We start from the raw sequence: 24,555 nt of genomic DNA on the forward strand, positions 1-24,555 counted from the left end.
CAATATTAAGTACAAATACACTATCCAAAGAAAAACCATAAAGTAAAGTTTATGAAATGTCTTAAGTTTTATAATATTGTGCCAGAAAACAGCTAGAAATGGTGTAACAGAATAACATATATGATTAAGAGTTGTTTTTGTGGTCTAACAATGATTACTTTTCTCATCATCAAGATTTATTTACTGTTGCAACTGAGATAATAGTTCAAAATAGTTTACGATCTTTGCCTAAATCAGCTAAGCTAGAAATTTCATTTTCAGAGAAGAAAAACATAACAAACTTTAAAAAAAAAAGCTTACACAAAGTGTAATTGTATCAATTAGTTTTGATCAGTTATTTTATTACATTTGTATAGATCTAGACCAACAACAATAAAAATAAATATATATAATTTTCTTAATGGCTCAACCATTCCTGACATCAAGAAGTAAAGGAAAGATCACTCTTATATTTCTGTAAGTCGGACTAGAGCAACCCCACATTACTTTAGTGGCCAAAAAAAAGCGGGGTGGGGAACAAGTAGTATTCACCTGGCGCTAAATAGCATGGTCAGACTTAACAATTGTGACCTAGAGGTCATGGAAAGATCACTCTTTTATTTCTGCAAGTTGGACTATAGTTACCCCACAAAACTTAAGCAGCAAAAAAAAAAAAGGGGGGGGGGAACAAATAATCTACTCTGTATTCACCCGTCACTAAATAACAAGACTGGACTTAACCATTGTGGAGCAGATTTCGCAGGGCCAAGTTGGTGTAGGGATATGGATAATTAGTGAAAATGAGTTTGTGTTAGAAAATAAATTTGTCTTTGCATTTATTCATTCTTTACTATGCACAGAATTACTTTATGAGCCTTGCGTGTAGCAAATTCTGTTTCCTACATAGATCACGCTCAATAGCAAGAATTACCAAAGGTTTCAATCTATCTTCAAGAATTGTTGACCTCAAGTAATTCTTCATTAGTTTGATTCCACAATTATGGGTATTGCATTATTCCGTTTTTTTTTGTTATCGTAGGATTGGCGCTTTCCATATTGAATGACACCCCAAAATGACAATTTTTCTCTATATATTTCATGAGATTTTTATGAGTTTTCAAAAGATTTAATAATTTTCAGAGATTTCCAGGACTTTTTTTGTATATTTTGCAATATCCGGAGATTTCCTTGAGCTCCTGGTAAATCAGGAGGCTGCGGGAAATCTGTTGTAAGTTATAAAATGGTTTAATTTAATACCTACAATTAGGGCAGGTCCTATGAAAGTGCGGGGCCCACTGTGGTCGCAGTGGCCTAAGGCCGGCCCTGCAAAATAGCGGCATATGCTACGCCGTGGGTCAACTTGTTAGAAATATTTTACCAATTGTTTTCTTCAGCACTATTTCATGCTTTTTAGGTTTCTCAATATGCTATCATTCTATTATCTGGATCAGTTGAGAAAATGATTCAAGATTAACAACCAAAATAATTAATTTCCAACAGTTAATTTTTTAAATTGATTCTTTTTTTATTTTTTAAATTGATTCTTGTGTTGTTTTTTAAATTGATTCTTGTGTTGTTTTTTAAATTGATTCTTGTGTTGTCAGGTAAAAAAAAATAATTGTTCAAATTTCAGCTTGATCTGAGATTTGGAGTTGGAGAAATAACATGTACAAACTTTTTACCAAAGTGAGTTGATATAAGCTTTGTAAAAAAAACAACAACTTCTAAGTTGAGTTATAAATAATACTAATTTTTTCATCTAAAGGTTAATGAAAAATGTATTTTCACTAATATAGAATAAACATTATCACAATAAACATCTTTTATTGAGAAAGAATTGTTCTTCGACCAATGCAAAGTTTGCAGGCATGTGAAATGTTGGAAAGTATATGCAACAAATGTTATGTTCACATCACATACAATGGACAAAAACATGTGCACTTTGATATGATCATTTATTCTCTATAAATGGAGAACACCAAAAAAAAAAGTTCAATTTCAATCATTTACTATTAAAAAATTGAAACAACCGTTAATGAAATTTCCCAAATTGTGTCAAGTGCGTAGATGTATTTGTAAGGCACAGTCACTTCTGGCAAACCAGTCAGTACCAGAAAATGACCAGATTTTGAAGAAAAAAACAACAACATAATTTCCAACCAAAAAAAAAATCTACATGAAAAATATTTCTATAAAATAAAATGGACATGGTGAAAAACATGATTTATCAATAAGTAGTGATAAATAGACATCACAAGAGGAACTGACAATAAATGAAAACACACAGTACCCTCCATGTTATTTAATATAATACAAATCAGGTGTCAGAACAAAACTTCATTTGCCACAAATTTGGAGAGTGCCATCAAAGTACTAAACATCATTGAATTTTTGGTAGCATCTTTATTAAGAACAAGAAGCACTCATCACTTAGTAAGATGTGTATCATAATCAGAGCAAGACAATTAATCATAAGTGGAATAAACAAAAAAATAAACTGAAGAAAGAGAAAAAGGTTTTAATTATAAAATGCATTAATCTGTATGACAATGTTATTTTCCTGAATGGACTACTTGATAATGATGTAAATTGTATTGCAGTCTATCCCTCTAAGTAAAGCAAACAAATATAGATTTCTTATTCTTAGCATAACAATTTACAGGCAGAATCTTTAAAATTCATAATCTCTTTTGCAATAGTGCTTTCTGGGTCTAACAAATTACAAGTTCATTTTAATGTATTCTAGAGAGATGCTGAACATGGAATAATAGAATTAGTCTTCAATATGAAACTATAAAATAGTTCTGAAAGCTTCTAAATGGTCTTAATTCAAATCTGAATCATCAAGATCCAAATTACAATTATACAAATGTCAGATCTGGCATTAGTGGGAAATAAAACTGTCTTGCTCTGAGGTGTTCATCTTGTAGTGATGTTCAGATTGGTTATGTAGGTAAATCAACAACAAAAATATCACATTTCAAATGTTCAATAGATAATTTCCTATAATAAATTTGCACATGTAAATCAAAAGCAACAGCCAGCTAACAAAGATGGCAACCAACCTTGTGTCCAGGGACAGCTAACCAATGACATTGTGTGTCAGCTATCACAAGTGATGAGCCATATTCAACTAGCCAATGATGAGTCCAGCACCAAAACATTTGTTTTAACATATATCAGCCATGTCATCATTGAGAAGTAGCCTGGTCTACCACAACAATCGGCCATCTAAAACCATGACCAGCTGTGTGCAGCCATCTAAAACCATGACCAGCTGTGTGCAGCCATCTAAAACCATGACCAGCTGTGTGCAGCCATATAAAACCATGACCAGCTGTGTTCAGCAATCCAAAAAAATCGGTAGGTTGCCATCAATAGTCAGTAAAATCTTATGTAACTTATAAAAAATAATTATGAAAAAAAACAAACAAACATACATTTTCTTCTTAAAAAACAACAATGGATTATTTAAATGTGCATTGAATGGAACAATAAACATAAATAGAGCAATGAACAAGATAAAAGTTGAATAGGTTATAATAAGCAGTTTTAATGTCAACTCTTTATAATGCATCACATATATACATATACAAACACATATCTCTCATCACTCTTCAAGCGTATAAATTTATATATATATATATATAATGAATGCAAATTTTAGACCCCCCCCTTTTCCCAAAAAAACAACAAACAACCAAAAAAACAACAAACAAACTCTCCAACTTTCTAAAGATGGTAGATATTCAAAATCTTCTTGATCTACATTGACTGGAATAGTTAAAAAACAAATTGGCACTTTCAATGATTTAACTAAAGGGAAGTTGGAAATATAAATTAAGGTATTTATCTAAATCATTTTGTTTTGTATTAACATAAATCAAATAAACTGCAAAAGACATTTTATTTACAAAAGATGACTTGCATACTTGAAAAAAATATGCAACAGACCATAAAATTAATGTTAACTTTTCTTGAAAGACCTTAAAAAAGATGATCATTGTTCAGATGTACGCTTGCGCTATTAATAAAGAAAACACTGACCCACTACATTATTATTTAGAGATGTACAAAAGGACCCATGACTATCATTGAAAAAAAAAAAAAAAAAGGATTGTGGACATGCAAAGAACCAGAACCCCTGAAATGGTAACTCTGTGAGATGTGAGAAAGAAACAAGAGAATAGAAATTGCTGGAATAAACAAATGATGCTATAACATGGGGGTCAAATGTGAAAGCTAATATCAGACATGTTTTAAACAAACTGAACAGCTACTAGCTAAACATTTCAGTGTATGTTATCAGTCAATATGAAAAAAATAATTAGTACTGTTTAATTTCTTAAAAATTTTTTTTTACAACATTATCTTTTATACTAGTATACAAGGAGGTGCGGTGGCTAAGTGGTAAAGCGCTTGGCTTCCGAACAGGGGTCCGATATCCTGAGATTTTTAATTTAGGTATCTTCTGGCGCCTCTGAGTCCAGCTCTAATGGGTACCTGACATTAGTTGGGAAAAGTAAAGGTGGTTAGTCGTTGTGCTAGCCACATGACATCCTCATTAACCGTAGGCCACAGAACCAGATGACCTTTACATCATCTGCCCTATAGACCACAAGGTCTGAAAAGGGAACTTTACTTTTTACTCTATCTTTTATACTAGACAAGAAAAGATTTTATTTTTTTTAAAGACAAAACTAACTCTAAAAAATAATAGACACAATTTCTAAATAATTTTAACTTTGAAGAATTAGTAGTGCTTTAAAGCTAATTGTATGAAAAGTAATCCATGAAATGAAGATCTAATAAAGAGAATAAATATAAATGTCTGGCAATGTGATACATAGCTGAAAGTCTAATAAATAATTACAACTTCATTTCATCATCATCCTTCATCAAAGCTTCTGTCTTTTAGTTGCTGCCATTGGCATAGTTCTCAATTTCATGTCACATTCTATTTAAAATGATGAAATATTTTTGTCTACATCATCAACTAAATATCAGTCTTAAATTGCTGATACCGTAGTAAGCTCAGCGGAAAACTTTTTTTTTCTAAAAGTGATTGACCAGAAAAAGAAAAAATCATATTGAACCTCAAAGCAAAGATCCATCCTTTTAAAGATACAATATCAGTAAGATCCTACATTTTAGAAATGAAAACTTAGTCCGCCTTTTAGCATGCAGATCAACACAACTGACAGCTAGGATGTAGCTCAACAATAAACTAGTTTCCATGGGACTAAGTTTAACAGGAACTCATACAGTTTGTGCTAGGGCAGGATTGAAATGTTATATGGCGTATACAAGTTAAAAAATAAAAAAAATGTCAATAATGAGAAATTGCTAAATTTAAATTCTATTTGTCCTTCCAAATGCTGAAGTGAAATAAAATTGTTCTCACATAAATATAACAATGGTACAAGTGGAGACATGACATGCTGACACACACACACAAACACTATAAGTCATTAGCTTATACAACATGTATTTAACAAGTTGACCAACACTTAGCTTACAGAACAATATCAAATGTACTCAACAAGTTGATCAACACTTCTGTTTAAACCCATTGACCATTATTGCCACTCTGCAAACATTTAGACAATTCAATACACAAAATTATATGTAATCAATCAAATATATATATATATATATAAATATATATAGATACATATCAAACATTCATATATAATTGATTATAGTAATGAAGCAGTTAATATGACAGTCAAATGATTGTACTGAAATGTAAGAAATGAAGACTCATTGGAGATTATATTAAAAATAAAGTAAATTCAAACACAATTATATCCAATGTATCTTCTGCTGTCATGCAGAAGAGAAACCTGTGCGCAGAGAGAAACCAAAATAATTATCTGATCCCACAAAAAGATTAGGCCCTACAAAAAAGTAATTCATTCATTCATTCATGTATATCATAGACTTTATTGCATTAGCTTGGGAGTGAGAGACTAAAGGAAATATACTTTCAAATCTGGTAAAATCAAAGTAGATTACACAGCACTTAGTCATAATAGTGTTAACTGTAGTTAAGGACTAGTTTCTAATAAGTCCATTAGTCCAATAAAAGTGGGGAAACTTGCATCTATTCAAATAATCAAGACCTTAAAACTATTTGTGAAAGGTTTTACTAAACTTGAGGTGTGATTCATACAAATTGGTTAAATAAGGATTTGAATAAAAATTTAAAGCATGGCTTATCCAAAGTTGTAAAAAAAAACGAAAGAAGAATTTAGAGCATGACAATGGCTATTGCATCTCATCAGATCTTACTTTATCAAGTAATTATAATCTTGTTAATCAAGTGATAAGAGGACAAAACTTTTAATAGGCTCATTTATTTAATCTTTTCGCATTCTCACGGAAAAAAAAAAGTTTTTTTTTTAGATGGTTTGAATTTTAAGACAGTCAAAACTAAACTACAAGGCACCAAACCATACTAGTGACAGACAGATGGGAGAATCAAGGAATGGACCAGCCTTTTTTAAGTGAAAAGCAGAGGACATAGATTGTACTAGACAGTAAAAAAAAAGTCTGACAACTACAGACATGAACAAAAAGGTCTTGATACCTAATGGCACACCCAGCAGTCACTAAATGGCATGAGTAAAGTAAGAAATCCTTTGTATACTGAAACATCCAGGGAAATGTGAGCCTACCCCCCCCCCTCCCAAAAATCTCTCACGCACATCTAGGTTTGTGTGAAAGTACTATGTGACACAGTGAATGCAAAACAGGTTTCACATGATTCACAAACTAATTCAAGCATAAAACATTTACATTTTCAAGTGACTGAAGAATGGATGCACAAAATTCAAGTTTTTCCCTCTACAATTTATCTCTTGTGTTTTAAAAAATTCATGTAAAAACAAACCAGGACTGTAAAAAACAAACCCCAAACAAACCAAATCCTTAAAGTTCGTACATTTGTATATTTAAAACAATTAATGTGCAGTCAAAGGCAGACCATACTAATATTTATCTTGCATGCCATATAAATAAATACATGATTATGGTCTACAAGATTTCACAGAGATTTGACAACAGCCACATTGGTTGAAAAAGAAAATAATGGTCCGGTCATAGACAAATATAAAGCAGCCATTAGGTTCCCCACAGATAACCTTTCAACCAACCAGCTAGTCCATCTTAATGTTGACATAGATGTAGCGTACAAACTTGAGCGAGGCAAAGAAAGACACAGTGGCCAGCATGAGGAAAAACACGTAACATGTAAGTGCGGTGTAGCCAAGGAACTCTAGTGTCTGCAGGAGGCCAGACATGTTGGAACGCTTGTAGTAGTAGAATAGAGCGTACAGGAACACAAACAGACCAGTGGATCTGGAAGATAATCAATCAAGTTTATCACTAGTGTTAGGACATAATCAAGTATAGTGAATACATAAGTAAGACATTAAGTATAGTGAATACATAAGTGAGACATTAAGCGGGTTTCATAAATCATTCACAGGTAGCTTGTATTTATAAAGTTAGAATACATGTTTTAAATGTAGTCATGCTTTGTTATAACAAGCTTTATTGTTTTAAACTAGTTTTATTGGAGGCATGGTCAAATCTAGTTTAAAACACTTAATTGGAAGTATAGTCAAAGTCTTATTTTCACTAACACATTAACACCTTTCCCTTAGTCTGTTGCACTATTGGGACACCATACAAGATCTGTTAACTGTCTTTCTCACTCACATTAATTGGGAGTACTGTAAAATATTTTAACATTTTTTATTCAGGACTTGCTTATAGGATTCGGAGATGCTTTATTCTGTTCTTGTATTTTGATCTTGAAAGTACATATTGCATCCAACACTGGTATGCCAAAATGAGTTGTAATCCACAAAACTTTTTTTAAAGGATTAATTAAAGCTAGTCTGAAGATTTGCATGGGCTGGCACCACTTCTATATGTGGCACTGAGACCTTACTTCTAAGTAACATTTAGTTATGAACAAAACATTGGTACATTCCATAATTATACTCAACATGTCGTTTCTTTTTTCTTTGGTGCGTAATAAGAGAGAAAAGTTTTTAAAACTCAAAAAAATGATAACATAGTATGAAGTAACACTTGTTAGAAACATTTTCTGCTTACCCTGCGCTGAAGATGGACCGCCACCACCAGCGATAATCTTCTGCTGAAAGCTGAAAGTAGGTCAGAGCTATAGAGATGCAGGCAGTCACACTGAGCAGAATGCCGTAGACAATGAAGAGGATCCCAAACAATGTGTATTGCTCTCGTCCCCAAAGGGTGGCAAAGATGTAGTACAACTCTACGGAGATAGCACTGTGGGAAGACAAATAGGTTTTAGATGTTAGCAATGTCACCATTTTATTGGAGAGTAGTGTTGTTTTTATTATTTATTGAATTATTTGCAACATCTGCAGGTTCGAAAGTGTCAATTTAGTAATATACACTGAAGAAATGCAGTCAAATGAAATAATCTGAAATTTAACAATGAACACAAATTTTACATCAAACTTAAATAACTTGTATAAATCATGTAAATACTAATGTAGCTGGGATATTTTTGTCTGACTCGCACACTTGTTTACAAAATTGGAGTTCAAGGTCTTTCCTGATGTTTCTCTCTGAACTATGCCTTCCCAACTTGACCGGGCTTAAAACGCTTACTTGCCTTTATGTTCAGTCAAGCATGACAACCTATTCCAACAAAGTTACTTTACATTTTACATTTGAAACCAATTTTATAACCAATCCACTCTCATCTCTTCAGATTTAATTGCTTTTGGGATGCCCTCAACTCTAAAATTAAATTGGTCAGCATCAGTGACAAGCATGTTCCGGCACTCACTCTTTTATTTATGGCAAAAGTTGTAAACCGTCACCTTGGAATATCAAACACACTCAAAAACAAACAAAAAACCCTCACAGAACATATCAACTTTCCATCACCTTAACCCCATGGACAGCAAGATATCTGATTTTGTGTAGATATCTTATTTAGTGTAAGTTATAATTGTGCTACAAATTTGACTAGCCATGTTACTTGCAAGACTGAACAATATCTATGCAAAACTATCCTAATACTTAATATTCAACTTACCTAAACGGCAGGAAGCCTCCTATTGCACAGTGGGCGAGGGCAGACCTGTACCATGGAACGCTAGGGATCTCTCTCGCAATGTTTTTTGTCCTGCAGGGGGCATCAAAAGTTCCAGCATAGTTCTTGCCAAATATCCCACCTAAAACTGTGAGTGGGTAGCCAACTAAAGGAAAGAAAAGTTTGTTTTTACAAAGCTTAAATCAACTCACTCTGTCTATTTGGTAAAAAGTTTGTACACATTATTTCTCTCACATGCAATCTCGGAGTAAGCTGAAATTTTTCACAATTATTTATTTTATCTGATACCCCCTTCTTCTCTCCCCCTTTCACAATTGGTCCAGACTAGTGATAGAATCAGAGCACACTGAGAAAGCTAAAAGCTGAACATATATCTAGTCAATCATGCATCATGACTGATTCAAACTGATTGATACTATTACACTTAATATAAGCTTGTTTTTTTTTAAAAAGTATTTTTAATTTCTTTTTATTGCTTAAATTAGCACACTAAAAAAAAACAACAAAAAAAAACCTAAATAACTTCCTTTCTTGATATTGTTATAAAAGAACAGCATTTTTTTTTAGCTTGTATTATATAAACATTCTAAGTGCAAAAATAAATTACATTGGAATCTCTAAATATTAGAAATGGTAAAAGAATGTTAAACTATGGCTATATTACAAAATAGATTACATTGAATGATCATTTAAATACTTCTATTAAGTAGACAATGTAGTGTCAACAAAATGAGTTAAAAAAAAAAAGAATAGGAAGAAAAAGATCAGAAAAAGAGGACATTTGACAACTCTAAAAGAAAGTCTCAATTGAACCATGATATGTTTTAAAAAAGGTGTTATAAGTATTTTACAAAACAGAGAAATCATAATAGTGGCAACATTTTTTAAATGGTATCTAATCAGTTTATTACCCTCCACCTCCACCTATCCGTTGAACTGTTGGGGCATCACACAAGATTTGTGGACCATCTTTCTACATTCCTTTGTAAGTGATACTTAGGATCTATTTAGTAGCATCTTAGTTCTATCCATGCTATAGAATTAGCTTATACATAATATACAAATAAATTACATCAGACCTTAACTTGTCCCCCAAAAAAAATATATTTTGGGCACTATGAGAGCAAAAAAAGAAAAGCTCAAATGAGTACTTACTAAAGACCCAAAGAGCCATAAGTAAGATGACAGTTGTGGCTGGCAGTGCCCTAGTTGTACCATAAGCCCAAGCTACTGAGTTGATCACAGCCCAGACAAAGAAAAATGGAACTGAAAAGACAAAAGAAATGATCAAATCTTTACATTCTTTTTATGATATTTATACTTTGTATTTTTCCACACAAGTGTTAATATTAGTCTTAATCATTTATAAGTGAGTTAGGGCAAAGCCTTAAAATAAATTTAAAACTATTATAACACCAACAAGGTAAATGATTTTAGGGTTTAACTATACATCTACCAAGTCCATGAAATAGAGACCAATTGCTATAGAAGGCTTTAACATTGAATTGTGACATCACAACATGTGGGCACTTTAGACCAATAGCTCATCTGTGATGTGGCAATGAGCTATTGGTCTAAACTGCCCCAAGGTTGCAACATCACAGGTCAGTGTTCAGCCCTTCAATAACGACTGATCTAGATTGAACACTAACAGAGCATTAGGGACTTTTGTTAAAGAAAGTTAAAGCATACTATTAACAAACCATCTATTTCAAATTATATAATTAGATTTTGATCAACAAATAAAATGTATAGAGAATCTGTTGTTATACTAATTTTATATTTAAATGTAAAGCATGAAGTCTGTAACTAAAAAATTTCAATAAAAGTAGATTCTGCTTGAGCACAGACTAACATATTTCAATCAAATTGAGTGAGTGTGTTGGCTATCTTCTCCAAATGTTTTGAATCTTACCAGCAAACAAAGCTGAAGTAAGGTTAATGTTCCACACCCAGTTTTCTCCTCCCATCTTTTTAAACATGTTGGCTGCTACAAAACCACTGATGCCTGGAGACGATAATATCAGAAAAATTAATTTTCTATTGATATAAGTAGTAAAAAAATAATAATATAGCAATCATTGAAAACTTTAATACATTTAAAAAAGCTATACAGACGAAGACAAATGGAACAGAAAAAACACAAAAACAAGAAAAGACTACTGACTTGATGTAAAAGCATACAGAACTACAGCAGCAGCGTTGATGGCTCCATGACGATGAACATTGAACATTCCAGCTAGAGCCATCAATAGTATGCCAGTTGCTAAAGCCAAAAACTGACTTCCAACACCTGGAGATGTAACACAAAGTTAATACACATGCAAATTTAAAAAATTGAATGGCAGCTGAAGGTTTGTAATGGCATAAACAATGTATACTTTCAAATCTTGAATTACCTAAAATAGCACAGAAAAGGTTTTTATTAGGTGGAAACCTAAAAACATCTGTTCTAATGATCTTCCAGCCATTGTCATCTGAGTCTAAATCATCTGTGTCCTCCTCATCCTCAATGTTGTAACGTGCAAAGTCACTCTTCAGGACGCGAGTCTAAAAATATTCAAGGAAATCACTAAATCAATGAAGACACATTTATTTTAAATTAACATGCTTATTAGACACAGTATTTTTTTTGCACACAGAGTAATGTTAAGATATTACTTCACTTACCATAATGATGACCACAAACCCGATGAGAAGGAACACCAAAACTAAAGAGTTGATGATGGACAGCCAGTGGATCTAGAAATGATAAATAAATATCTACAGTTCTATTGCATAAAAAAAAAAGAGCTTATTAGGTACATATGAAAACAAAAAGTTAAAACATAAAACACACACACACAAAACCACTGAAATGGACAGCAGGTAAACAAAGTTAATTTTAATTCTGAAATTTATTCTTTTATTATCTGAAATGTATTGTCTTAACAATGTCATACCTAATATATATTTAGCATGATTTAGTAATTACAAAGAATGTTTGTTTTCAATGACTATTTCTATTAAAGAAAGGATGATGATAAAAAAAAAAAAAATGCCTTACCTCCAGATTTTTGGGGAAAAATGAGTTATCTCTAAGGCGTGTTCCTCTCTGATCATAGGTTAAGCTGAAAAAACAAATATCAGGACTATAAGATTTTAAGACACATGAATGAATAAGCAAAAAGGTTATGTTTAGGATACTTGAAAACATTAAAATTAACCTAAATGTAAAAAAAATTGGAATCCATGTTTTTATTCTAATTTTTAAAAAATGAAAGACTTAAATAATTAACATATATATGAGATAAATGTGCTATTTTTTTTCTAGATCATGCAAGTCTCCTTAGAGTTTGGGAAATATCTGAGGGCCAGTGTCTTCGTCCAATAGTTGTATCAAATATGTAATAGAGGGATGTTCCAACATATGCTGTTATATTTTCATTAATGTATATTTTGATCTAGAGAAACACTAACACAGAGGTTCAATACAGGACTCCATTTAACATAAAAGAAAAAAATAGACTGACACACACACACACAAAAAGAACAAACTTAATAAAAATGTGAGAACACTAATCATTTGAACAAGGGAGACTAAGGAAAAAAAAAAAGAAAAAAAAAACATCCTCCTGCTCAGTATCGTTCTGATTTTCATTTTTCAATTATGTGTCATTCTGTTGTGCACTCTCCAGGAGCCAGACTATCTCGTGGATGGAATGATAATTCTAACTAGTTAAAAAAAAAGTAAAGTTTCCCTTTCAGACTTTGCGAATGATATTAAGATCATCTGTTTCTGATGAGGGTGTCTTATTCTAATTCTAACAGGAGGAATATAAAGGGTTTAAAGGTGTCTTGTTAGGAAAATTAACTAACTGGTAAAAAGGATTGTAGCTGATAACTCTAAGGCTCTAATGTTTGTGGTATGTATTGCTTATCCCAATAGTTTATACTCTATTTTAGGTATACTTTTGCCTGATGTAATTAATGCAAATTTTTCAAGATACACTGTGATTTAGTCCACAGTCTGTGCCACTTTTTTTTTTTCTCACAGGATACCTTGTTTTTACTATTTGAAACTTTTGGGTCATAAGTGACTAAGAAATCTTACTCTGTCTGAACCCATTTGACTGTGTATGTGAATGCCACTTCTAATGGAGTGCTTGCACCATCCAGTGATATAGGAAGCTGTTCTTTGGTGGTAACATTGGCGTAGATGATCTGCAAAAAATAACAATAAGGGCTTGTTTAAAAATTTAGTACTCTATGTTTAAACAAAAAAAAGTCATGCTATAAATAACTTAAAAAATTTTTTAGGAAATTCTGAAATATAAAGCGTAATTATCAGATAATTCTTTTCTTTAAAAAAAAAAAAAGAAAGATTTTCTTTCTTTACTGACAATAACCTAAATGAAAAGTATAATGCTAGCCCTAAACCTGATCCCAACTCCAATTTTAGCTTTAAAATAAACACAAAACTAACTTAATCAGAGACAAAGCCAAAATAGATAAATAAATTATGATTATATAAGAATATATTTAAGGTAGTTTCAAACTAAGTGGGAAATATTTCAAGGGAAAAGTAAAATCATTTGTTAGCACAACAATCAGTGTATGTGTAAATTTGATTTTCAATGTGTTAAAATCTATACTTACATGATCCTGATTGTATTCTATGTTAAAGTGCAGGTGTACCCACAAGTAAATCTTATGTGTGTGAGGCAGGAATCCACCTTCTTCAAGATGGCCAATAAAACCTCTGATAGGAATGTCATCTAGGAATACAAAATGTACATTTTTAAAACAATAAAACAGATTCTCAGAATAATAAAATAAAAAAAATATTTAAATAGGTCAAGTCACTGTAACAGTGCAGTATCAACTAAACAAACTATCTCCAGCTTATGTTTTGTTTGATACTCAATAAGATGGTGATGGACCATAAGAAGGTCTCACTAAAAAAAATGCATTTATAAGTAATGTATAAACTGTAATTAATCATTTTAAAATAGTTTAAAAAAAAAACAGAAATAAGAAAGAAAAAAAACATCAACTAAAAATACAATCTTAGAAATAACTCTACCTAACACAAACTCAAAATAGTAGAGATCTTCTATAGCACTCCGCAAGAGTTCCAGATCATTCTCACTGTATTTTACTTTACACAGTTCAGTTTTTGTCGGGATATCCACTGTGGATGGTTAAAAAAAGAAAATATTAAATATTACTTAAATACAAAAAAGTATCAAAATCATCGCATTAGCTCTAAAAATCAACTAGGTTCAGGCTAAACAAAAAAATGGGGAAAAAAAATGACATCTATAAAGTATCACTTAAAAGTTTTTTTTTTTTTTTAAAATACTAAATGTTTTCTTTTTCTTGTAACACCTGTCTGTTGTCAGCAACAACAACAAAAGTCATAGCATTCCAAAGTGCTCTGTACAAAAAAAAAATTAATTACAAATCGTTCTAACACATTTCCCTTGTAACAACTCAGTGCTTTTGGTTTGAAATTTCTCAGCACAAGAAATTCAAGATAAGAACAGCCCCCACCTTCCCACCTCCTCAAATAAAAATCAAATTGTCACAAATTAATTTTTAAGTGGTAACAAACATATTATTAAAGTCACTAAATTTGGAGAGTTAGGAGAAGCTGCAGGACAAAATATTACAAATTAAAATTGCAGTAATACTAAACCAAAATATGCCACTAATTTAAGACATGAATAATAAAGGAATCTTTAACAGTCTTTAATTAATGATAAAACAAAATATTACATTTCTTAGATTTACATAGGTAATAGAAAACTTACTTCGATATTGTATATCATAAAGAGACAGAGCCATTCTATCACCATCAAGCACCTCTCCTAAAGTTAAGCTTTTATGTTCTATCTGAAGAATTTAGAGAGAAATTCAGAAATATATTGCGAAGCGCTAAAGAAGACTATTTCATTAGTTCATGAGTAAAAACTAGTTCATTATTTAATTAGAAGACTATTTTATTATTTCATGAGTATACTAATTCATTATTTAATTTGAAGACTATTTTATTATTTAATAAGAAGACTATTTCATAATTTAACTAGAAGATAATTAGATTATTTGATAATAAGATTTTCACTATTTCATAAGAAGACTATTTCATTATTGAATCTGAATTAATTAGAGCAGTGATTCGAAACCTATGGACCATTAAAGTTTCTTCAAAGCCAAATATTTATTATAAGTGAAATAAAAAAAAAAGCATTGGGTTCACAAGTTATTCAACCTTCTAAAATGAGGAGAATTGCTATACGGGAACCACTGAAGTATAGAACGCGTATCTTCTAAAATTAGTAGAGTCCCACTATTCTATTCTCACAAGACCATAAGTAAATTGACATACCTTGTCTGGCCTACAGACCGGCAGCTGATAGTAGTGGTAGGTTTCATGTGGGTTGAAATATGGACCAACTTTATTTACATATACAAGAACCTAAGTGAAAATTAGGACAAAAAGTGTGGTAGTAAAACCATGCTTATATTTTATGATAAAATACACAAATATTTAGAACATCACAATATTAGTAGGTTTTATTAAAGCTGAAATAAAGACTATTCCAAAAAGGCTGTAACTATATTTTTTAAAAGGAAATTTTATCGCTAGCCAGAAGGGCTATTATAAAGAAGTATGAATAGCCCTTGAATAATTCATATTTGATATAGATATATTTGTAGCATGCATACAGTCATCAACTAGACCAGTAACCCTTCACATTTACTCTACATATGTAGCTTTTAGACTGGTGAAAGACTAGTCTATATACTAACAAGGTTACAAAAGACAGTTTGTGTGGAAACACAAACTCAAAATCGGCCCCCGAAGTAAAATGTTTTACATAATTCGGATAATCCTTCAGAGTTGAAGATAGTTTACTTCCTAGTCCAAACCTCCCGCAGGACGACGGGGGATGGGAGCAGGCAGGGTTTGAACCTTCGATCGTCGATAAATCCAAATGACAGTCCAGCGCGCAAACGGCACGACCAGTGGTCCACCCAGGTAGGCTTTAATATTTTCAGAAAGAAAATCCGAATGAAATTATATCAAAGACAAATGAGAGATAAGTACAAAAAGTTAAGACATTTCTTTTTGCTGAACTTTTCTATGCATGTTGTATTTCGAAAAAAAAAAAAGATAATAAAATTGGTTGGGATGTTGAATTAATAAATGTTAGAATCTTTATTTTATCTAATACAACAAACAATCAGATATGTACAAAAAAACAACAACTGCTTAATGAGTCCATTAAAATGATGAACTGCTTCACAAGAAAAAGTCAAAGTGATTAGTAATCATCTGTCTTTTTTTTCTTCTTCACTACAATTTAGTTTTATTATGGTACTGAGACTTTAAAACAAAGTGTATGTTTTCAGGAAACTAAACAAAAAAAAATCTCTATTAAATAGGTTGACGAGGCGCGGTGGCTGAGGGGTAAAGCGCTTGGCTTCCAAATTGGGGATACCGGGTTCGAATCTTGATGAAGACTGGGATTTTTAATTTCGGGATCATAGTCCACACAGTTATAATGGGTACCTGACATTAGTTGGGAGAAGTAAAGGCGGTTGGTCATTGTGCTGGCCTAACGATACCTTCATTAAACGGTAGGCCACAAAAACAGATGATCTTTACATCATCTACCCTATAGACCACAAGGGGAACTTTATTCTTAACTTACTTTTAAATAGGTTGAAACAAGTAGAGATCTGGTAAATGTTAAGACTTTTGTGTATTGTTTGTAAAAGCTTTTGTAATATTTTTTTTTTGACAGGACTGTTACCCCTGCCCACAACCATCTGGGGGAGTGCCCCTTTCGGCTCTCTGTATAGCTGCCTTTACTTTCGGAAAAGATGCCCAAGCGTTTGTGGATTTGATTTTGTTTGATTAAGGTCCACCACAGGTATTTTATTTCCCAGGTATCTGGAGGGTATTCTCTTGGGGAGGCGCACCATTGGGGATCAGCAACTCTAAACGAGGCGACCCAAAGGCAGACCACGAATATGAAGAAATGACAATGCAGAGGCAATACTGAGTTTGGGCATAGAGATGACAAGTTCAAGAGTGATATGAATGGAAGGATGTGCAGAGGCAACACTGGCATGGAAAGATGTGCTGAAGCAGGCAAGAGCCCTTCCCGGGGTGTAACAACCCTGGGAGGGATGATGATGTGTATTGTTTGTATGAAAGTTTCACTTTTATTAAACTGAAAAGGGTTATTTTTACTAAGAATTACATGTATAGAACCTTGAAACAAATACAACCGTAACAAACTAACTGAGACAGAGACACATGACAGAGCAACATGGCATCGCACTGTGAAAACTGGGGCAGAGGCTGCTGTGAAAAAGAGAACAGCGCTGGCAGAAGAAAGCGCCAGAGAAGAAAAGCAAGGCCAATGACACTAGCTCCAGCTGGAATAACCTGCCCGGTGTGCAGCCGAACATTCTGGGATCACATAGGTCTCACCAGCCGCATGAGGAGGCACAAAACCCCAGTGCAAAGCCCTCAGCCCCCTGGATGACAAAATTGGTCATCATCGAACAACGATGGATGAACTATATATATACATATATGAGGGGAATGATTCTAGTTATAGTACTGCTTCGGTACTTATAGAGCCTATCTGCCCTATCTTTATACTTAGTATCTAGTCTATAGTCAGTCAGTGTGAGTATATATATATATATATATATATATATATATATATATATATATATATATATATATAAATATATATATATATATATATATATATATTATATAATTCTCTTCATGGCCCAACCATGTGGGACACCACTATGAAGTAATGGAAAAATAACTCTAATTTCTGCAGGTCAGACTAGAGTTACCCCATGTAACTTTCGCCGGGACAGAGAGTATGGCTCAAAAAAAAAAAAAGAGGGAGGAGGGGAGAGAACAAGTAATCTTTCTCTTTACATTCTATATATTTGACTACATTTATGTGTATTTTTTACACACATCAATATCTGATGTCATTAAAATAGTTGTTTGTTTTTTCTGTATCTTTGTTTTGATCTAACCATGGCCACCGTATATTTTGTGGAGTCAACTGGTCTTTCAATGTAGTCAAAATTCCTGCATCAGGTAACTGTTTATTTCTATGAGTCTAATATCTTTTTTAAAATATCATCGACGAAACTGTTGCTCTCAAACTTCGCAAATTTGCTATAAGCTTTGTTTGTGAACATTGGGATAACTATGGTGACGCTCTGTCCGTTGTTCTTACTCACGGAAGCACAGTCATACACTCTGCTTGACATAAATACTTCTGGCGTCTATGGTGGTGAGGCTGAAATTGTGGCAATGTCTCAAATACTTCCTGCTACTATCACTATTTACTTCTGAGAAAGTCTGCATAACCCTCCTTGAGTTTACAATCCGGGTCAACGTCTCCATATCCCTGCTATTTAGCAGTAGCATTCACTGCAACCCACTGGAGTGTAAAACTTATCACAGCTGCTACATCACAAACTGTCCTTATTCCCCGGATATCCCTGACTCCATCAGATTCAAATTTGCCTTTAACCTTTATGTGCAGACTATTCCAAGTTAGATTAGCCTTTGCCATGACAAATAATAAAGCACAAGGCCAAACATTCAAAAAGATATGCCTGTATCTTTTCTTTCAAAACTTGTTATCAGTCATGGACAATTGTATGTTGCTCTCTCCTGAGTTCCTTCTTTTCATTCACTCACAGTCGTTTGCCCAAATCCACCCCATATGGACAACTGTGTCTTTCAGGAAGTGTTCACCTGTCACTAAATAGCGGTGTTGACTACGCCATGGGTTGACTAGTACTATATACTAGATTATATAGATCTAAAACTAGATCTGTAGCTGTCTAGTCTAGATCTATAATACTTGTATTAGCTATGACAAAATTAAATTTTTTTTTTTTTTTTTAAATTTTGATAGTACATTATTAAAGCTCTCGTTCTGAGCTTTCCAATGAGGTATAGAATGTTTATATAGGTTCAATGGATACAAGTTTGTTTTAAAATTTGACGCGTTTTCACTTGACATTGAAGCAATGAAATCCTACAAGTTGAGACTTTCTGAAAAGTTGAACAAATATGTATGTCATTTAGCTAGTTTTAATTACTTTGCTATAAACTATATATCTAAATAAAGCTTAGGGTGTGCTTAACACATAAAGTTATCTTATTGTTTTATAAAATTTATTTACATAGATTTTTTTTTATTGTAAATCAACTAAAAATGACATTATTATTTTTTATTTTTGTAATAATTTTTTTTTTTTTAAATTTTAGATAGTTGATTATTGAAGCACTTGTTCTGAGCTTTACAATGATATATATCTATAGTTCATCCAACTGTCTGTCTTATTATTACAAAACATAGCTACTGTACTGTTGGCTGCTTGACTACATTATGTACTGTTTTGTAATTAATTTGCTTGTAAGATTTTGTCCCCAGTCCCCTAAGCCTAATATTATTTAGTAGCCTTTAATCATCATAAAAATGATTGAGAAACAAGGGAATCTTCTATCATGGGACCCCCCCTCATGCTCTGGGCCTGAGGAGGTTGCCCCACTCACCAACGTGTATTACTTAGTCACTAGTCAGTGACTAGTCTAGACTGTACACTAGAGTACTAAAAACATAGATCTAACAATCTAGATTCTAGATGTAGAAATGTAGACTGAAGACTCCTCTGGAGCCTAGACTAGAGTGGATATCTACTATTACTATCTAGAATCTACTATTAAATTAGATCTAGTAACTATTATACTATAATTATAATCTAGAGCCAGTAGAGTTGAGAAGGGCCTAGTTAAGGCTAGTTAGGGCCAGTTAGGCCTAGTTAGTTAAGTTAGTAGAGACAGTAGAGATGTACAATCATGTAGAGACTATGTAGAGTTACCAATAGAGCAGTCTACTAAGAGTAGTAAGAGTTAGAGTAACTCAGTAAAGTGTAAATAAGAGGTATACTACAACTAGCATACCAATTGCCAATTGTGATTATGATCATATTATCAATAACCGGGATACTGCTTCACTTAAACTAGATCTAAAATCTAGTTATGAGTTATAATATATAATATTATAGACGTACTTAAACATAGATTAGATCTAGATATGAATATTCATGAATATGATAGACTAACTGTACTAGAGTGTAACTAGAGGTAACTAGATCTAGCCTAGCTCAGTGTCAGTCCCCTCATCAGTAGTCCAGTAGAACAGTAGTAACTTTAGACACTTTAGGGGGCTGATCTATTTTAATTTTAGAAAGTCAAAGAGAGCTAGAGTCTAGATCTAGAGTAGAGTCTAGACTCTAGAAACTAGAAAGTCTAGACTACTCTAACTCTAGACAGACTAAAAAAGACTAGACTGACTACTCAAGACTAGAAAGACTGTCACTTAGATCTATTATTAGACTAAGACTGTCACTGTGTTACTGTATAGACAGAGACTGAGTTGGAGACTCCGGGAGAGAGTCAGAAAAAAAGAGTAGATCTATTCTATACATAATACAGTATAAATATAATAGTCATAGTGTATATGATAGTCACATAGTGTATTGTATAGACTACTATTATTTATTTTAGTATTTAATCTAAAAAGAATAAAAGTTCTAGATCAGTAGATGTAGACTCTAGATGACTAGATCTAGATGTTTTACATTGCTATTTAGATTAGGTCTATATTATTTAGGCGGGCATATTTTTTTGCTATTTTTATGTACCTTTTCTCCTTCTTTATAAGTAGTTGCATTTGCAAAAGCTAATGTCAGTGCAAGTGCCAACGCAATCATATAAACCGTCGCCATTTTGAAAACAACAATGATAATCTCAGCTTGTTCGAGATAATACGGGAATTAGATCTAGATCTAGATCTGAATCTAAATCTAAATAGACAAAATATGAGATCTAAGGTGTCTAAATTACTAAATGTTTTCTTATTAAGAAACGTTATTTCAAAAGAGAAGATAGTCTACGTCCTATACATTGCCTAGATCTAACTACTCTATATTTAAAAAAATGTAGACTATATATATGACTTTTAACCTACAAACAAGAAAAAAATATATATTGCTGATGCATTATATATATCTTTAATAAATAGTGCCAATGACAATTCCTCGTTGTTTTTTCGTTTAACACTTTCTTTTACATGTTGCTGGTGTTCCTTGAGATTATTAGGCTACATCCTAAACCTAGTCCAAACATCCCGCAGAACATCGGGGGATGCAGTGGCAGGGTTCTAACCCTACGAATCTTTAATTATTTTGGCAGTGCCATAGATGACTATAATATATGGGCTCATGATAATTTAAGATATTAAAAATATGTAGACATATTTGATTATCATATTTATTAATCTAGGCATGTTATATTTTAGGTCGATTATTAATGTGGGCTACATTTAGAAAGCTGATATAAAAGCACAACTGCACCTGTTTTGAATTAATTTCTCGACTAAATATTTTTTTTAATGGAAATTTTGTCGATGTTCTACAATAGTAAAATTTAATTTGACATTTTGTTTTTAGGGATAAGGACACACATGACTATTGACTTCACTCTTAAAATATATGTCTTACTTATTACAGACCTACTACATAACGGTATCTAGTATGAAAAGCAACAGACAATCAAATAACACGATCAATTATATTAGCACATTTAAAACAAAATTTGTCTTTAATCGAAATTTTAAAATCATATTTATGTAATTTTATATCATAAAAAATTTTGAGTTTCAACTCCTCTCTTTTTTTTTTTTCAAAAGAATCACAAAACTGACACCAGTTCTCTCTCGCTCTCATTTTCGTTTTTTTTTTTTGTTTTGTTTTTGTTTTCTTATAACAATCGCATCTCCACGAGACCGCCGTAATCACTACGCTGCTTCTAAAATGGACTAGTCCTGGTTTAACAGACACTGACAGATCAAACGAAAACAAAATGAACTCGTCCGAGGTTAGGGCAAAGGCTGAATGCTAATCTCCTTGCACTTTTTTGCATGGATCAGTGGGTATATATTTCTCCGCTGTTAACTGAACATTATTCTGACTTACAAAACACTATTTAGTTATTGTTTTATGTATTCACAAGAGCTTGATTTAAATTAAAACCAAGAATATTTTTTTACGGTTGCAATTTAGTATTCAAATTATAATACTTGAGCGCAAGGATTCACTTTATTTACATGAACTGTGCGGCTCAGCTAATCCTCTTAGGATTGGCTTTATCTTAGGAAGGTTAGGATAGGCGGTGGACGACAGTACCGTTAGCGGGCAGCACAATGGAAATAGGCCACAATGGATGGATTCAACGCTCTTGATGAGCACGAAGCAAAGTATAGTCTGCATTATATTCATTGTCGTTATTGCTTATCAAGAAATGTAAAACAAAGGATAATCCATTGTTCCAAACATCGTCTGCTTGTTGCGAGGATTTGATCCATTACTAGCCTCTCGAGGGGTTCATCTGCTGGCGAGTACTACACATAACACAGATTCTTATCTCGATCTAATATTACTTGGAATTTCACGCAGATCGTGTGCACGGCGGGACCTGGGCTACTCACGCTTGATTTTTACACGACATATTCTTTCATAAATCGCATAGATGGAAATGGAATTGTTTTCTAAAACCACATGGAGTTCAAACAACGGTGCCAGACACGACTCATTCACCGGCCCGTCAACACACACATGTCATATGGACGATGAGGAAATATTGGATATTTCTAACGTGAGTACATCTACAAATCTACATGATCTAGTAGATCTAGACTAGTAGTCTAGATTATTCTAGATCTAAGAGCTATTTAAATCTAGATCTATATTGATCTATCTAGATCTAGTTCCAGAGATCGAGATCTATTCTATATCTAGATTTAGACCTCTAAACACTAACTACTAAACCTAGAGTATAGATGTAGATTAGACTAGATCATAGATAATCTAGATTCTAGATGTCTAGTCTATATCTATAGTTACTATAATAGTATACATAGATCTAGATCTAATCTAGATCTAGTTTCTTTTTTTTTTCATTTTCCTTACTGTAACAAATGATTTAAATTCTACACACTACATTAAAACGATTCTGAATTGCTACATCTTGATCTGGTTCTAGGTCTAGTAGACTAGATCTATAACATTGCGCATTGTATATTTTAATTTAATAGAATTATTCATCTAAATAGATTTAGATCTATATCTCTGTCTTTATATAAAGTCAAGATAGTCCTAGTAGTTGAAACCAATTGACCAACGTGTTACCATTATTTGAAGCGTTATTTTCTTTTCAAAGAATTCTAGATCTAGATAGTACGACGATTATGTTCAAATTGACACCACTTGTCCTTAGGCTACTTTAAGCCTTTTATTCGATCTATATCTAAGTGTAGATCCAGTTTGAATCCATTTACCAAATCAAATGTATCATAATTAGATGAATTAATGAGAGCATCTAGACATTTAACACGCATAAATGCCGTCTAGATCTAGAATTTATTTAGTTATTAGCTATGGGGGAACATATTTTATTAAACAGTTATGGATTGAAAAAAAATATTCATATACATGCATAAATAGAAATTAAGGTCCCCCATCTTTTATATTAGCCATACGTAAATTGTGCTACCTCATTACGCGTTACGACTTGAAAGAGTTCTCACTATCATGTCTTTGTTTTAGTTTTACATTAATCCTGCATACGTGTATTACAAACGACAATGATAAACACCACTAATTATTGTCGTAAATAAAAAAAAAACAATAAACAACAACATACAATAACAACTAAAAACGAAGATGTAAAAAAAAAGTAAATTGGTTCTGTAACCAGGGCTGGCCTTAGGCATATTAAACTATGCACCTGCCCACCTATTGGTGGGGGCCTCATACAGGACCTACTATCATTTCAGAGAAGAACTGTTGAAACTTTTCCTCAATGTTACTTTTGGAGTCACTAGTTTCTTAATAAATTGCATACATTTTATTTGGGCCACCAAATTCACTTTGCCCAGAGCCTCCAATTATCTAAAGCCGACACTGCTGTAAAAAAATTGCTTTCTAACCCCTAAACATTTAGATTCTGTTCTATCCCTTTAGGTTCTGAATTGGATGGGCTTCAAAACTAACATTACCGATGTCTTATTTATTCATTAATAGCATCTCAGCCCAAAATATCAATTAACAGATGTGAGCGAGCACGGTGTGTAGGGCCCTACTCAGAACTGCACTCAACAATTAGGTCAGGGCTGTTGGGTACACGTGCTGTGTATGATTGTGTCACAATCATTCAGATTGACATGACTGTATCTCTTTGCCCGCCGTCTGTCGCATAGTATAGGCCCTAACCGTATGGCCGTATCATAATTTGTACCGGTGTTTATTTACGCATTCTCATGTTGAGATAGGATTTTAAAGACATAAAT

At 32.7% G+C, this 24,555-nt stretch overlaps 2 protein-coding genes across 2 annotated transcripts in view; one reads left to right on the forward strand and one right to left on the reverse strand.

The window, feature by feature from the left end:
* Window positions 1-1,917: 1,917 nt before the first annotated feature.
* Window positions 1,918-21,000, reverse strand: LOC106068646 (transmembrane 9 superfamily member 1-like). Its single transcript, XM_013228091.2, has 15 exons — window positions 20,852-21,000; window positions 15,468-15,557; window positions 14,893-14,974; window positions 14,163-14,270; window positions 13,736-13,854; window positions 13,191-13,300; window positions 12,144-12,207; window positions 11,768-11,839; window positions 11,497-11,647; window positions 11,265-11,390; window positions 11,013-11,105; window positions 10,253-10,363; window positions 9,080-9,242; window positions 8,107-8,298; window positions 1,918-7,341 (listed from the first exon to the last, which is right to left on the reverse strand). Exons 1-15 carry the CDS (start codon window positions 20,933-20,935, stop codon window positions 7,140-7,142), a joined length of 1,767 nt encoding a protein of 588 aa, XP_013083545.1. The 5' UTR covers window positions 20,936-21,000; the 3' UTR covers window positions 1,918-7,139.
* Window positions 21,001-22,023: 1,023 nt separating this feature from the next.
* The window catches only part of LOC106068647 (uncharacterized), an 85,433-nt gene continuing 82,901 nt past the window's right edge, over window positions 22,024-24,555 (forward strand). The window contains exon 1 of the mRNA XM_013228094.2: window positions 22,024-22,862. Within this exon, the coding sequence (XP_013083548.2) occupies window positions 22,737-22,862 (126 nt within the window). The 5' untranslated portion in view covers window positions 22,024-22,736. The remainder of the gene's footprint in view (window positions 22,863-24,555) is intronic.

This window comes from Biomphalaria glabrata, chromosome 17, assembly GCF_947242115.1.
Source record: "Biomphalaria glabrata chromosome 17, xgBioGlab47.1, whole genome shotgun sequence".
Taxonomy (NCBI): Eukaryota; Metazoa; Mollusca; class Gastropoda; family Planorbidae; genus Biomphalaria; species Biomphalaria glabrata.